Source organism: Pinus tabuliformis, chromosome J (assembly GCF_031772625.1).
Source record: "Pinus tabuliformis cultivar Carrire ecotype Pingquan chromosome J, CPIR1, whole genome shotgun sequence".
Classification (NCBI taxonomy): Eukaryota; Viridiplantae; Streptophyta; class Pinopsida; order Pinales; family Pinaceae; genus Pinus; species Pinus tabuliformis.
In genome coordinates, this window is record NC_142295.1 from 275,230,026 (window position 1) to 275,247,805 (window position 17,780).

Genomic DNA, 17,780 nt, shown 5'->3' on the forward strand with positions numbered 1-17,780 from the left:
GTTCCTCAACTTCAATATCTTCTATTGGTTCTTCAATTTCAATATCTTCTACTGGTTCCTCAACTTCAATATCTTCTACTGGTTCCTCAACTTCCTCCACTGGTTCCTCGGTATGTTCTGTTGTTTCTACAACCCTTTCAGGTCCCACTACTTCCTCTGTTTGGTAGTCCGTTTGGAGAGAGTGTTGAGTTTGTGGCCTCCGAGAGCTTAGCCTCTGGGATGTCTCAGCTTTTGAAATAATCTCATCGATGAAAGTTTTTCTTCCTCCTCTTCCTTTGCCTTTGCAACCTGTAGGATTAGTTTTCTTGCGTCCTCTCATGCATCCTGCATATCTACAAAAAAATCATCAGTACTTTTAAAATCTATAATTGCCTTCCCCGGCAACGGCCCCAAAATGTTGGTCACTTTAATTGCTTATTGAATTAAACAACAAAGTGCGACATAAATTGTCAACCCAGGGAAGTCTTGTTATTTCAAAGGCAACTGCGTACTATATGTACTCAACTTTAAAAGCAACAAAAGTTGTAGTACAAACAAATCACCCCTTACTTTAACAAACTGAAGCTCCACTCTGTGTTAGCTACCTATACCAATAGGTTTCATATTTCATGATTGACATGGGAAAGTCCAAATATGCTCAGCTTTGATTATCCAAAGATCCCATATTTCCTAAGAGAAGACAAGGTGTGTAAAGAGCTTCTCCTTGTTTCAATTTTGATGGCCTTGTTTCAATTTTGATGGATGATCCAACAGTTTAATCTGGATCATGCCATGCTTTAAATTGCAGTTATAGATTAGAGAAAGAAGTCTGTCCAAATTGTTTAATCTTGGCAGACAAGTAGTTCAGGTAGAGAAGAAAAGGCTCCCAACTGCTTAATCTGGGACCTTGGAAGCAATAAGGGTAGAAGTAGGTAGAAAAGCAAAAGAAAAAGCCAAAGAAAAGAAAAGGCAAGTAAGGGTCTGCAAGTCCAAGTGCACCCTCCAAGAAGAAATAAAAAATGCTAGGCAAGTAGCTGGGTAGGTAGTTGGGGTTGCAGAAAGGTCATCTTTACCATTGCAGATGTATTAACTGTGTTTACCAAAGCAAAGTCAATCAATTGACAAGGTGTTCTTCCGCATCAAGTTGCAGCAAGCAAAGGAGCATGTCTAACTTCCCTTCTCCCTTTTCATGTCATTTACTAACATCCCCTCACCAGTTGGGATTCTTGGAAGAATTCATGGTTTCATGGTGGTTCTTATGGTTGTGAAAGCCACATTTCCTATGTAAACTTCTTTTCATTTTGATCTACCCTCTAAACTAAGTGAGGTTCAAACAAACTTAGTGATATCCCCTTCATTTGCCCTCCTCATCCATATTAACATCTAATTCTACTATATAACTCCCCTATCTTACCTTTCCCCTACTAGTATTAAACACCATGGTGTATAAATCCCAGCATTATCTACATATTCGCCTTTTGGCATTATAGCCAAATAAAGGTCTAAGGGGACTTCAGTCCATCTGGGACTGTGGTCAACCTTGTCTTGGATGTGCTCTAACCTCTGGTTATGAGCAGAAATCTTTCCCCTCAACCCTCACCGTCCCTCTGCTAAAAAACACACAAAACCCCTTTTTCTTGTATAAACCCTTGCAAAAAACCCGGAAAACCCAAAACACTACGAAAAACCCATTTTTCTATAGTCCTCCGCCCCAAATATTAAATTGAATATTATATTGTGCCGGCGGGACCCCCCCCCAACCTGCTCGATCCGTCGGAGGGCCCGCCAGCCGTCCGATCTCCACCGCCCAGATCTAAAGGTGGGCGGTCATTCTCACTCCCCGACCTGCCGACCTTTAGCGTCCGGGGAAAGTGGTTTTGGCCGTCCCGTACAGGGGACGCGTGGCAGGCGGTGGGGTTGTTCGGAGCCCCCCTCCCCGTTACCGCCTTTGCCCAAAGGTGGTGCGGGGAACCCGCTTACCGCCACCCCTGTTACCGCCCTCCCTCCTACGTCATTGGCACGTCACCCTGACGTCACCTCACCAGTGCCCGCCCCAGCGTCCCGTGGCCCTCCACGCGGACCTGCCACCGCATCTGCCCGCCACCATGTCCTGCCACCCTGGCAGACACCTCCGCTGCCACGTCACCTCCGTACCCGGGTCCCGCCATGACGTCATGCTGACGTCATCGGCGGAAAAGCGCCAAGTGCACACTTTTACCAAAATTAACGTTTTAAACGACTAAATAAGCCGTTTTCGGTCATTTTCATGCAAAAGAGAACTATCCGTTGCCAACAGCTGCCGCGAATTTTCTCAGCCAGCCATCAAATTCGACGATTCAACCGCTGAAAGTTCGGAATTCGACGGCACTAAGTCTCCACAGCCCGGCCCGCGAGCTTCCGAGTCGGTTTTTCCAGGTATTTTGCCAGTTTTCCCACTTTGCCCCTGCATTCCAATTATCTGTAAAAATCACCATTAAAGGACTGGTAAAACTACTTAATTCAGTTCTGCCTGATTACCTAAACTAAACCCAAGCAATCTGCACCATCCCTAAACCACAATTCGACATTGGAGCGATCAGTCCGCGGGCTAAAACTGTAAAATTGCCCCCGAGGTGCTCGGCATTGTTCCCTTTTGCCGAGTACAGGCCACCTGCATTCTTTATAAAAAGAAATATCAATATCTCTGCAACTTATCTATTAGCAATTCACATCCCTGTGAATCTTGCAGCAACTTACAAACCTGTTTGCCTTTATTCACTAAAAGAGGACACCAGACGGTGTTTACAGTTCACCTGCTACTTAAGTCTTTATAGACTTGTCAAGCCAGTACCTCCACCTGCACAAATTCAGATTATAGCATGGCAGCCTCTGCATCCTCTTCCCTCAGTGTAGCTCCATTAAATCAAACCAACAAGGAGCTGGAGGCCTTGCCATTCATTGACAAGGATTGTCTCATTGAGGACTTTGAGGGAGACAGGGACTTCTTGAAGACCTTCACTCAACTAAGGGAAGATTATAAGGATGGGCATGGTACACATGGGATATGGGAGTCAAACCTGCCCTATTACTGTCTCCCAGCTGTGAATGTTTTCCCTAAAATCATTCACCTATGTGCTGAACACTATGATGTCCAGCACAGAGCTGTCAATACTCCATCAGGGAGGATCCTCTTCTATGTAAATGCTGACTCCATCAACAAGATGTTACAGTTTGATCAGACAGAGTTGCTGATCCCGTTCTCCACAACTTATTTGCTGGAAACTGGTGATAAGATGACCAGTGAGGAGCTGCAAAAGGTCACCCGGAACTTCATGAGACCTGAATGCCAGCCTACAGGGCCACCTCCCTATCTGAGGGAGCATTTCGATGATATAGGCAGGCTATTACTAGACATGATAGCCTATGTATTGGGATACCAAAACAGTGAGCATGTGGATAAATCCATGCTAGTGTTGCTGTCTGTTTACAGCCCGCGTCAACCCCCTGCCCGAAAGTATAACTTTGCTAAGTTTATAGCCAATAAGATTCATGATCAATTAAGCAAAGTGGACAGACAGGGGGTCTTCAGATACTCAGCTTACATCTACCATCTGTTCATGTTTCATCATTCTGAAGCCTTCCCATGCTACATCAGAAGGCTGGATAATAAAGGGGAGAGAAGATCTGTCATCTTCTGGACCTCAGTTTATCATAAAGTCACAAATTCACCCTATACCTACTGTGAATTTGTTGACCAGTTTGTGTACCCAGTCTCTTGCATGCTGATGAGGTCCCCTCCACCTAGAATATCTAATGAGATCAAGAAAGCTATGCAGCTATCTAAGAAGTACAAAATAGGTGACTGGTACCTATATGAACACCATACTGTGTTCAGAGTATATGGCTGTGAGCTCTGTCCATACAGGCTCCCCAAGTATGTACCTATGAGATTATTTGCCTTGGAGTATTACAGGCAATTAATTCAGTCAGACCTCACCCATTTCCACAGCTCCAAGAAAAAGGCCCACCTTAATTTCAAAAATGAGTTGGGCCCCTTCATTATGAACAAGAAGGAAGGATGGGAATCTGCAGACTTGATCCTCAAGGACAAATATAAGTTGTCCTATAGTTTTCGATGGGTCCCTTATGACCCTCAAGGTTTCATCACTGCTAGGAGAAATAAGTACAGACTCCTAGGTATTAAGCACTGCCACTACCCACACATAGAAAAGTATGCCAACTTGCAAGAATGGCAGCTGGACACTCTAGTGGAGAGTTTAACTGAAGAAGAAAGAATGCTTAAAAACATGAAAGAGCTTGAGAAGACTATTGACCTGGACTATGTGCAGCAGGTACCTTTCAGGCCGCCTCACTCAGTGGGAGAAGGGACCTCAGTGACAAGGACAGCACCACAGGCACCCTCTACATCGGCAGCAGCAGTGGATAAAGGCAAAGGCATAATGGATGCAGAACATGAAACACTGAAAGAGAAGGCAGCCCCTTCAACTGAACAGCAAACTAAGCAGCAAAATGAGCTGCAGAGGGAGGAACAAACAGAGCAGCTGAAAGATCAAACTCCTCCTCCACAAACTGAGACTCCTACAGCACCTATTTTGCAAACCCCAGCCCATGAGGAGAGGGGTTCTAAAAGAGAAAGAGAAGAGTCCACTCCTATTAGTGGACCTTCCCATCAGCCAGAGGCCAAAAGACAAAGGGCAGATTCCCCTGAGGTGGAAGACATTACTGAAGATGTCTTAAACAACACAGGAAAAGACAGGGAGGGAAGCCAACATACAGGGACAAGCTCCTTTCAGCAGGAGCAGACTTTACAGCTTGGTTTGGAGGTGTCATCCTCATCTCAGCAAAGCCAGAAGCCTAAAGGCACTAAGGCTTCTTTTAAACAGATCAAGGCAGCAAATGAGTTATTAAGGGCTGAGGTTTACAAACAGTTCATAGATGCTACACCAGCCCAGCAGGAAAGATTGATGTCGGTCTATGACTTCAAGGAAGAAAAAATGATATTCAGCCATTTCAAACCCAAGGGGCCACAGCCAATGACAACTGCAGATTTCATCAAAACAAGGGTGGAGGTCCTAGCTAAAGACATACATCCTATGGACCAGATTGAACTCCACAAGCAGACTGGGGAGATGGTCTATGCCACATTGGTAGAGAAGGCCACACTGGCCCATGAGCTGAAAGATTCCTTGAAGAACACAAACACTCAGCTAGATTTTGAGAGGATGTCCTCTAAGGCCAAGGACAATAGAATAAAGTCTCTGGAGGAGATTATTATTGATCTAGGGCATGATCCTAGTGATCCAACAGGTGTAAAGGCCCTCATAAAGAAGAAAGATGATGATCTGAATGCAATGAAGAAGAGGTTGGGGCTGTTACCTACAGAACACCCTCAGACAGCAGAACTACAAAAAGAAAAACAGCTTAATGAACAACTTGACCTCCTTCTACAGCAAGATCAGAGGATCAAAGAATTGGAGAAAGAGCTGGAAGGAACGCTACAAGACAAACAGGGAGAATCTACACTCCAGGCTCCTCCAACAGCTTCAACAACAGCAACAACTTCAGGGGCAACAGTGGCCCCTACAACAGAAGCAGCAGGCACAACAGCAGCTCCAGATGCCCACCCAAGTGTAGAAGAATTGACCAAGGCTGTCAAGGCAATGGAGCTCCAGGCAGATGAGATAAAGAAAGCAAAGGACAAATTGGCAGAGATAGATGCCAAGTATGACAAATCAAAGGTAACTATAGCAGAACAGGGCAGAGAAATTAAGGCCCTAAAGGATAAAATAAAGGCCCTGGAAAAGGAGCTCAATCTGGAAAGTACCATGGCCGACATAAAAAGAATTTTGTGGGGTAAGATTACCCAAGCTATCACCAAACAATGGAAATCCATCAAAACAATCCATGAGTACATGGATTTAATTGGCCAAGCACAGACAGAAATCCAGAGGGCCAAAACAGTGCTGGGAAACAGACCTGAGCAGGCAAACCAACTGATAGATTTTTTGAACAGGCAAGACAAAGAGGAGCTGGCAGCCATTGGCATCGTCAACAGAACAGAGGCCATCCTCACAACTAAAAAGGTGCTAACTCTCAGAAGTTATGTACAGACTGTAGAAAGAAAATGCTATGAAATACAGGCTGAGGTGGAGGAGTATAAACTCAAAATGGGAATGCTGCAAGCAAGGGGATTGCCTGGCCTGCTGAACAGCACAGGGAAATTGATTACCAGAGATCAATTCACCAACAGGATGGCTACTTACATTGAAAATCAAATCACTGCATCTGGCAGTACTCCTGAGGAAACAGGGCCTCCAACAGGACAGAGCTTGTACACTAAACTTGAAGGCCTATTCTTCATTGAAAGTGAGGCAAATCATTTGTTTGAAACTCCTCCTAACTTTTGGCGGTATACAGAGGCCGATGAGACTCTAATAAAAATTCGGAGACATCAAATGCCTAAGGAGGACTGGTGGCAGGCCATGCTCCAAATTTTGCCACGATAGCTTCAAGTCATTCGGCCACTGACAGCTCCAGGTCACCAGAAGACAGACAGCAAAAAGGTTAGCGTTTAAAGAGCGGCCAAAAAGTGACTCATCACATAGACAATGACGGCTAGCCAAGTTTTGAACAGCGCGTCGCCAACCGACTCCAATTGCCACCAAGTCAACAGTCTCTGACCATTTTTGACAGCTAAGGGACTAAAAGTTATTACAACATTTACTCTTTCAGCTGCTGCACTCCAGCAGTTGGTAGGACATTTATGGAGCATTTACTCTTCATTCAGATATTTTCTAATGTAAATTTGTATATATACCCCCCTTAGTAACGCATAAGGGGTTGGTAAATTTTACTCTGAGGCATGTATACTCTGTACTTTCAGAAAAGTTTAATACAAAGAGCAATTCCAGCTCAGTGATTTCCTGGAACTCTGGTGTCTTGTTGATAATCTAAGTGCTGTTGCAGAACCCCTGTGTTGTCTGGTGGAATGATATGTTTTCTTTAAACTCTGTTCTGTTTCCCTGTATTATTTCATTTTCACGTTTTCATCATATCTAGCGATAAAGAAAAAGAATAGTTCAGGACATGTTTCTTCACACCCTGTGCTCAATCTTATATTGCTGCAAATGTTTTCTTCAGGGTTAAAACAGACATGAATTCTTAAATGCTCATGTTATATTTAATTCCATATTGTGAAAGTTATCTAGAAATTCTTCAATGCTTCCAGGTAACAATTGCTTTCTTTCATATCAGATTACAGAAAGATTCTTAATTGCCTTTCTTATCCTGACCATATCACACCCAAACTCAATTCCAAAGCATTGTTTCCCAGACAATTATCCTGCTCTGCAGTTTTCATTACTGTATCAACACAGCACACCAAACCAAAGGACCACTGACTCCATTGCCCAATGTTATATAAGATTTGGTAAGAGCATACAAGTTTAGACTGAACTTTTTCCAACCAAACAATTAAACCAAAGTTGAATTTCACAGCTAGCCTAAAAACCAATAGAACAGAAACAATCATTAAGAGAGAGCCCTCTCTGATCACAGCTTGGCTAGAAGCTGTAATCCAAAGATTGGTTAGTGGTTACCCCGGCCGTATTCCCTTGGGAGTCATAGGGAACAACCTGGGTGTTAACATAAATGGCGACTCCACTGGGGACTTCTTAGGATTTTTCAATTACTATCTGTCTTCCAAAGCTACCATCAAGCCTGAAACCAGCCAAGAGGCCTTAGAACTGTTTCTGTACCACAGTTACAGCTTTAGGGAAGAGCTAGTTAGGGAATCTTCATCTTAGCTTTGAAACATATATAGCCATTCCAAAATCTTCATCCAGTCCTTGCATATATAAAAACTTCCTATAAAAGTCCTGAAAAACAGTTAGAAGCTGGCTCCTAAGAAAAATCCTCGACATACTAGGGCTAATCCTGACCCTAATCCACCCATCATTGTTGATAATCCAAACACTATTCCAAGAAACATCAGGAAGCAACAAAAGCAGGACCAGCCTGCTATTTTTACCTCTGTTGCAGATTTTCCCAACCTTTCTACTCCACTTAAAGTCCTCTTTAGGTCTGTTCCAAGTTCCCCTAGTTCACCATCCACATCTCAGAGTCCTCCTCCCTCATCTTCATTCACTGCACATATCCCCTTCAACCATCATTCAGGTTCAGCCTCACCTGTTACCCCTGTGGTACCCACTGTTCCTATTATCCCAGCAGTCCCTATAAATACACCCAACCCACCAAATATGGCAAATAGATATGCACCCTTACGGCTACCTGCTAATCCACCAGCTCTACCCCAGGATTACCAAACCAAAATCTCATATTTTGACTCCACTGGCCCTTACTCTGCCATCCAACATGCTAAGAGGATGCAAGACCATTTTGAAAACTATGAGATAGATGATGACAGTGTGAGGATGAGAATTTTTGTCCAAAGCCTGACAGGTGATGTTAGAACCTGGTTCAGGTCGATCGCTGCAAACACTATTACAACCCCTGATGAGCTCTATCAGGCCTTTACTACCAGGTGGGAGAAGAAGAAAGATCCCCTGCACATACTTGGTGAATATGAAACAATCAAGAGAGGCCCTCAAGAGACTGTTCTGGAGTATTGTGCCAGATTCAATAATGTGTACAATGCAATACCACAAAACTTGAGACCCCCCCCTGATTTGGCCTTGTACAAATTCCCTGATGGATTTGATTCTGACATAGCATTTCAGTTGAGGGAAAGAGAACCTGAAACCCTTGAAGACGCTCAAAAGGCTGCTGTCACAGTAGAAGCAAACTTGATTGCCAAGAGAAACAGGGCAAGGTTAGAAAAGAGAAGCATATACAAAGAAGAACCCACAGCCTTTGATCAAAAACTTGATGCCATAGTCAATAGCATGAAGAGACTGGGTGACAGGGTGGAATCAGTTGAAAGAAAAGCATCATGGGAAGCTCCACAAAATAACCCTCCTAGAAATCCAAATTTTAGGAGGAACCCAAATACAAACAATGGCAGGGCTAATGCTGATCCGGAAATCAGACCCCCATTCCAAGAAAATTATGCTGAAACCTCCACTTCGGCCCAGCCCAATGAAGATCCTGAGATTAATTTAATAGGGCTGGATGGTGAAAGTCAAGTTTTCTTAACACAAGAAGATCATGAGGATGAAGAAATCAAATTGTTCCACACTAAATCGGGGGAATCCTTTGACTTTAAACAAGGCTATGACACTGCTGTTTATGAAGTCCATAAACAGTACAAGCTAAGGAGCAGAACTGTGAATGTCAACCAGCCTGAAAAGAAAAAGGATAATCAGCAGCCTGAAAGAGTTATAGTCACACCACCTAGTGACAAACTAAATTCACCTACAGAAGAAGTGATTGTTGAAGAAATCACTGAGCCACTGTCCTTAAGACAACAGTCTCTGGACACTTCGTCTTCTCACCCTAATTTAAATGTTGCTCCTCAAGAGATGAGTAAAAGGGATAAATCTCAAAGTCAAGACAAAAATCTAGAAGGAGACTTAATGAACAAGGAAAGAATTGTCACCTACAACCCCAAGACCCAATCTGACAAACCTTTTGATCTAGAAGCAGAAATTGGCAAAATAAAAATAGCAATTCCTCTCTTGGAATTAGCCAAGCATCACAGCTATAAATTGCAAATCAACAGGTCCCTTCAACTCACTAGCAACAAAGATGATGTCAATGTACTGGATGACACCCCAGAACTCCTGTTTGGCCCAGAAGTGGATGGAAAAACAGTAGTCACAGGGGTACTGCCTTTTTATGTCAGTTTACATATTCATGACAAAATACTACATAATGCAATGTTTGACTCAGGTGCCTCCCACAACCTCATGCCAAAAGCAGTCATGGAAAGACTAAATTTGGATATAACAAGACCATACAAGGACCTGTTCTCTTTTGACTCAAGCCAAGTCAAGTGTTTAGGCCTCATAAAAGATTTATGTGTGTCTTTGGTTCAATACCCTAACAAAACAATTTTAATGGATGTTGTAGTTGCTGATATCCCACCTAAGTATGGGATGCTGTTGTCAAGGTCATGGGGAGCCAAACTCCAAGGCTCCCTACAGCTAGACATGTCTTATGCAACTATCTCTGTTTTTGGACAACCAAAAAGACTATACAGGGAAACACTCATGAAATACATGGTCAGCAGTGAGGAAAAGCCTCAAAACTTTCCCATATATGCTGTCCACTCTGACATAGACTCATATATTCTCTTCAGTGATAACACAAGTCTCTCAAAAAATGATATTGGGACTAAAACACTCATACAAGAAGAAAACATTAATGAAGGAAGTACCATCCATGAAACTTCAATCAAACATACACTAGACACTGCTCCTGCTCTAGTTGTGAAAGATTTTCAATCAAATGATGAAACTGTCCTAGAATACAAGCTAGAGAATAAACCCCAACTCCTACTTACATTACCATCTCATGAACAGATCATCAAATCTCTTTCCCAACAAGATATCCTATGGTTCCTCGAATTTGATGGTTCAGTTAACAAATTAGGAGCAGGAGCTGGAGTTTGGATACACAATAAAGAAAACAGCCATGCAGAAGGCAGGGCTTATAGATTAAACTTCAGGTGCACCAATAACATGGCAGAGTATGAAGCCCTTCTACTAGGTCTGAAGCTAGTAAAGTCATTACAAGCTGCTAGGGTTTCAATCATGGGAGATTCTGACCTGGTCATTCAACAAGTGAAAGGAAACTTTGTCACCAATGACAAAAGGTTGAGGTCCTATAGGTCTGCTGTGACTGAGATACTAAAAACCTTCTCTGAATCCCAAATCACCAAAATTTCCAGAACCCACAATCTCCATGCACATAGTTTGGCAACATTTGCTAGCACTTGCAAATTGCCACTGGAACCCAACAACCGTTTTACAGCTGAAATTAAACACAGACCCTCTGTTCCAAACAATGTCAAAGATTGGCAAGTATTTGAGGATGATATGCAAATAAACAATTTTTTAACTTTACAACAAGAATTTGCAGGATTAAATATTGACACTGACAGAGCAAGTCAATCACAAATACTTGACAGAGCAAGTCAATCACAACTTCAGTTACAACAGGTTGTTCACCCAATATCACCTAGAATAGCAAAACAAATGCTAAACCCAACCATTTTCAACAAAGAGAACATTCAGCAAATCCAATCAATCAATTGTGAAGAAATGACCAATGTGGAGGCTGAAATCATAGAGCTGAAAGACAACTTTTTACCCGCTGGCTTAGCTCCTTTGGAAGACATTTTTGATTCAAATGATGTTCCCAGCAAGCCAAAAATGCAGCCCATCAACAATGCCATAGAAGAGTGCAACATTGGGACTGTGGAAAAGCCCAAGATAATTAAACTGTCTGCTTCTTTACCTCCTGACCAAAAGCCAAAATACATTGACCTTTTTAAAGAGTTCCAGGATGTCTTCGCATGGGGTTATGAGGATCTAAAGTCCTATGATACCTCTGTTATCCAGCACACTATCCCTCTCAAACCTGATCAAAAGCCCTTTAAACAAAAATTGAGGAGAATCAATCCTATGCTTCTCCCAGCAATGGAACAAGAAGTACAGAAGATGTTTAAGGCAGGTATCATAGCACCAATCAGATTCTCTGAATGGATCTCCAACTTGGTCCCTACAAGAAAGAAGACCGGTGAAATTAGGCTGTGTGTGGACTTAAGGAATCTGAACCAAGTATCCCTCAAAGACAACTACCCCTTACCCAAGATGGATCACATTCTTCAAAGGGTGGTAGGGGCCTCAAGGATCTCACTGCTAGATGGATTCTCAGGCTTCAATCAAATCCTGGTACACCCTGATGACCAAGATAAAACTGCATTTACAACCCCATGGGGAACCTTCAAATATGTAAAAATGCCTTTTGGATTGAAAAACGCAGGAGCAACTTTTCAAAGAGCAATGGACATTGCTTTTTCTAAAGAGATTCATGACTTCTTAGTCATTTACTTGGATGACCTAACACCGTTCTCAAAATCAGACCAAGAACATCTCAAACATTTGAGACAGATCTTCCTAAAATGCAAAAAATATGGAATTTCTTTAAATCCCAAGAAATCCCTGTTCGGACTGGAGGAAGGCAAGCTGCTGGGTCACATTATCTCAAAAGATGGTATTAGGATTGATCCAGATAGAATCCAAGCCATCTTACAAATGCCTCACCCAAGAAATGTCAAAGAATTGCAAGGATTCTTGGGAAAAATCAATTTCTTGAGAAGGTTCGTCCCAAACTTGGCAGAACTAAGCAGATTATTAAACAACATGCTAAAGAAAGATTCAAAGGTCAAATGGACTGTTGAAGCCAAGCAAGCCTTTGAAGGTATAAAACTGGCCCTTACCCAAACCCCAGTGTTGACTAATCCACAGTTTGACAGAGAATTTATCATTTTCTCTTTTGCCTCCCAACATACTATTGCTGCTGTTTTATTACAAAAGGATGACCAAGGAAATGAGAAGCCAATTGCTTTCTTTAGCAAAGCTCTCAGAGATGCACCTTTGAAGTATCAAATCATGGAAAAACAAGCTTATGCTTTAGTCAAAGCAATTAAAGACTTCAGGATTTATATCCTCTATTCCCATGTTATAGCATATGTGCCAAGTCCTATTGTCAAAGACATTCTCACTCAAGAAAATTTAGAAGGCAGGAGAGGAAAATGGATTGCCAGCATACTAGAATTTGACATCGAAATAAAACCTACAAAGCTAATAAAAGGGCAAGGCTTGGCCAAATTAATGACAGAAACAAATTTCCAAGTCCTAGACATCAATCAGCTGGACAGTGAAACAGAGCTGGCGACTCCAAAGATCAATGTAGCCTTTGTACAATCTCCTTGGTACTCTGATATCTGTTATGTCTTACAAAACCTGTGTGCTCCCCCAGGACTGTCCAAAACTAAGTGTAGGTTCTTAAAAATGAAAACATCAAAATTTTGTGTAATGGATGGCAATTTGCTTTGGAAAAACCATGAAGGTATATTATTGCACTGCTTAATTGAAAATGAAACTAACAATATCATGCAAGACTTTCATGCAGGTGACTGTGGTGGACACTTATACTGGAAGTCCACCGTGGACAAAATACTGAGGGCTGGTTACTACTGGCCCACCATGTTCTCTGATGTCAAGAAATTCACAACCTCATGTCACAAATGCCAAGTGTTTGAGGGCAAAAGACAATTGCTGCCACTTCCCTTAAGGCCCATCGCAACGGAAAGACCTTTTCAACAATGGGGCTTGGATTTCATTGGGGAAATTCATCCCTCATCTTCAGGACAACACAGATGGATTCTGACAGCCACAGACTACTTCACTAAGTGGATTGAAGCTGCCCCATGTAGGCAAGCAAATGATTCAATAATCATTCAGTTCTTGGAAAACAACATACTTGCTAGATTTGGCTGCCCTGATAAGATAATTACAGACAATGCTGCTGCTTTCAGATCCAAAAAGATGGTGAATTTCTGCCACAAATTTCACATTATCCTGGGTCATTCTACTGCATACTATCCCCAAGGAAATGGCCTTGCTGAATCATCAAACAAAAGCCTGGTAAACATCATAAAGAAGGTGTTGGAAGAAAATAAAAAGAATTGGCATAAGAAGTTAGTCAATGCCTTATGGGCAGATAGACTGACAACCAAAAGATCAATTGGGACCAGCCCTTATGAGTTGGTTTATGGACTAGAAGCCAAATTTCCCTCATCACTAGGAGTGCCTGTTATGAAACTTCTTCAAGAAAGCCAAGCTGAACCAAATGATATGCAAAGAAGGATAAATCAAATCATATGCCTGCAGCAAACCAGAGATCAAGTTTTCAGCAGAGCTCAGGTATTACAAGAAAAATTAAAGAAGGCCTTTGACAGAAGAACCAAAGCAGAAGATTTCAGTGTGGGAGACAAGGTCCTTAAGTGGGATGCAAGAAGAGAGGAGAAGGGAAAACATGGAAAATTTGATTCCCTTTGGAGAGGACCATTTGCTGTCCAAGCAGTGCAAGGTAACAACACTTACTTCCTAAAAAGTCTTAATGAAACTGACTTGGATGAAGGTCCTGTGAATGGCAGGATGCTGAAGCACTATTTTGACTATTTCCCATGAGTGCAGCCTGAGGTTCCCTTGTATATAGGCAGATGTATATTTTATTTTCTGTTTAGATTGTAAAAATGCAGTTTTTGAAGGTTATTGACTATCAGCAAAAGGTGAATAGAATCAGAAGGTCTACCAAGGAGAGAAGCATACGATTTTGACATTTCAAAACAGCAAACTTCAAAGATTGGTAAAAACGGCCAATGGCCAAGGCAATCTGACCTGCTGTTCTTGGTCTTTCAAGAGAAAAACCATCCCCATGTGGAGCCACTGTTAGCTACCTATACCAATAGGTTTCATATTTCATGATTGACATGGGAAAGTCCAAATATGCTCAGCTTTGATTATCCAAAGATCCCATATTTCCTAAGAGAAGACAAGGTGTGTAAAGAGCTTCTCCTTGTTTCAATTTTGATGGCCTTGTTTCAATTTTGATGGATGATCCAACAGTTTAATCTGGATCATGCCATGCTTTAAATTGCAGTTATAGATTAGAGAAAGAAGTCTGTCCAAATTGTTTAATCTTGGCAGACAAGTAGTTCAGGTAGAGAAGAAAAGGCTCCCAACTGCTTAATCTGGGACCTTGGAAGCAATAAGGGTAGAAGTAGGTAGAAAAGCAAAAGAAAAAGCCAAAGAAAAGAAAAGGCAAGTAAGGGTCTGCAAGTCCAAGTGCACCCTCCAAGAAGAAATAAAAAATGCTAGGCAAGTAGCTGGGTAGGTAATTGGGGTTGCAGAAAGGTCATCTTTACCATTGCAGATGTATAAACGGTGTTTACCAAAACAAAGTCAATCAATTGACAAGGTGTTCTTCTGCATCAAGTTGCAGCAAGCAAAGGAGCATGTCTAACTTCCCTTTTCCCTTTTCATGTCATTTACTAACATCCCCTCACCAGTTGGGATTCTTGGAAGAATTCATGGTTTCATGGTGGTTCTTATGGTTGTGAAAGCCACATTTCCTATGTAAACTTCTTTTCATTTTGATCTACCCTCTAAACTAAGTGAGTTTCAAACAAACTTAGTGATATCCCCTTCATTTGCCCTCCTCATCCATATTAACCTCTAATTCTACTATATAACTCCCCTATCTTACCTTTCCCCTACTAGTATTAAACACCATGGTGTATAAATCCCAGCATTATCTACATATTCTCCTTTTGGCATTATAGCCAAGTAAATGGTCTAAGGGGACTTCAGTCCATCTGGGACTGTGGTCAACCTTGTCTTGGATGTGCTCTAACCTCTGGTTATGAGCAGAAATCTTTCCCCTCAACCCTCACCGTCCCTCTGCTAAAAAACACACAAAACCCCTTTTTCTTGTATAAACCCTTGCAAAAAACCCGGAAAACCCAAAACACTACGAAAAACCCATTTTTCTATAGTCCTCCGCCCCAAATATTAAATTGAATATTATATTGTGCCGGCGGGACCCCCCCCAACCTGCTCGATCCGTCGGAGGGCCCGCCAGCCGTCCGATCTCCGTCGCCCAGATCTAAAGGTGGGCGGTCATTCTCACTCCCCGACCTGCCGACCTTTAGCGTCTGGGGAAAGTGGTTTTGGCCGTCCCGTACAGGGGACGCGTGGCAGGCGGTGGGGTTGTTCGGAGCCCCCCTCCCCGTTACCGCCTTTGCCCAAAGGTGGTGCGGGGAACCCGCTTACCGCCACCCCTGTTACCGCCCTCCCTCCTACGTCATTGGCACGTCACCCTGACGTCACCTCACCAGTGCCCGCCCCAGCGTCCCGTGGCCCTCCACGCGGACCTGCCACCGCATCTGCCCGCCACCATGTCCTGCCACCCTGGCAGACACCTCCGCTGCCACGTCACCTCCGTACCCGGGTCCCGCCATGACGTCATGCTGACGTCATCGGCGGAAAAGCGCCAAGTGCACACTTTTACCAAAATTAACGTTTTAAACGACTAAATAAGCCGTTTTCGGTCATTTTCATGCAAAAGAGAACTATCCGTTGCCAACAGCTGCCGCGAATTTTCTCAGCCAGCCATCAAATTCGACGATTCAACCGCTGAAAGTTCGGAATTCGACGGCACTAAGTCTCCACAGCCCGGCCCGCGAGCTTCCGAGTCGGTTTTTCCAGGTATTTTGCCAGTTTTCCCACTTTGCCCCTGCATTCCAATTATCTGTAAAAATCACCATTAAAGGACTGGTAAAACTACTTAATTCAGTTCTGCCTGATTACCTAAACTAAACCCAAGCAATCTGCACCATCCCTAAACCACAATTCGACATTGGAGCGATCAGTCCGCGGGCTAAAACTGTAAAATTGCCCCCGAGGTGCTCGGCATTGTTCCCTTTTGCCGAGTACAGGCCACCTGCATTCTTTATAAAAAGAAATATCAATATCTCTGCAACTTATCTATTAGCAATTCACATCCCTGTGAATCTTGCAGCAACTTACAAACCTGTTTGCCTTTATTCACTAAAAGAGGACACCAGACGGTGTTTACAGTTCACCTGCTACTTAAGTCTTTATAGACTTGTCAAGCCAGTACCTCCACCTGCACAAATTCAGATTATAGCATGGCAGCCTCTGCATCCTCTTCCCTCAGTGTAGCTCCATTAAATCAAACCAACAAGGAGCTGGAGGCCTTGCCATTCATTGACAAGGATTGTCTCATTGAGGACTTTGAGGGAGACAGGGACTTCTTGAAGACCTTCACTCAACTAAGGGAAGATTATAAGGATGGGCATGGTACACATGGGATATGGGAGTCAAACCTGCCCTATTACTGTCTCCCAGCTGTGAATGTTTTCCCTGAAATCATTCACCTATGTGCTGAACACTATGATGTCCAGCACAGAGCTGTCAATACTCCATCAGGGAGGATCCTCTTCTATGTAAATGCTGACTCCATCAACAAGATGTTACAGTTTGATCAGACAGAGTTGCTGATCCCGTTCTCCACAACTTATTTGCTGGAAACTGGTGATAAGATGACCAGTGAGGAGCTGCAAAAGGTCACCCGGAACTTCATGAGACCTGAATGCCAGCCTACAGGGCCACCTCCCTATCTGAGGGAGCATTTCGATGATATAGGCAGGCTATTACTAGACATGATAGCCTATGTATTGGGATACCAAAACAGTGAGCATGTGGATAAATCCATGCTAGTGTTGCTGTCTGTTTACAGCCCGCGTCAACCCCCTGCCCGAAAGTATAACTTTGCTAAGTTTATAGCCAATAAGATTCATGATCAATTAAGCAAAGTGGACAGACAGGGGGTCTTCAGATACTCAGCTTACATCTACCATCTGTTCATGTTTCATCATTCTGAAGCCTTCCCATGCTACATCAGAAGGCTGGATAATAAAGGGGAGAGAAGATCTGTCATCTTCTGGACCTCAGTTTATCATAAAGTCACAAATTCACCCTATACCTACTGTGAATTTGTTGACCAGTTTGTGTACCCAGTCTCTTGCATGCTGATGAGGTCCCCTCCACCTAGAATATCTAATGAGATCAAGAAAGCTATGCAGCTATCTAAGAAGTACAAAATAGGTGACTGGTACCTATATGAACACCATACTGTGTTCAGAGTATATGGCTGTGAGCTCTGTCCATACAGGCTCCCCAAGTATGTACCTATGAGATTATTTGCCTTGGAGTATTACAGGCAATTAATTCAGTCAGACCTCACCC

At 42.9% G+C, this 17,780-nt stretch overlaps 1 protein-coding gene across 1 annotated transcript in view; it reads right to left on the reverse strand.

Annotated features, from left to right (window-relative positions):
• Positions 1-2,290: 2,290 nt before the first annotated feature.
• The window catches only part of LOC149226848 (uncharacterized), an 81,268-nt gene continuing 65,778 nt past the window's right edge, over positions 2,291-17,780 (reverse strand). The window contains exon 3 of the mRNA XM_089380315.1: positions 2,291-2,437. Within this exon, the coding sequence (XP_089236441.1) occupies positions 2,291-2,437 (147 nt within the window). The remainder of the gene's footprint in view (positions 2,438-17,780) is intronic.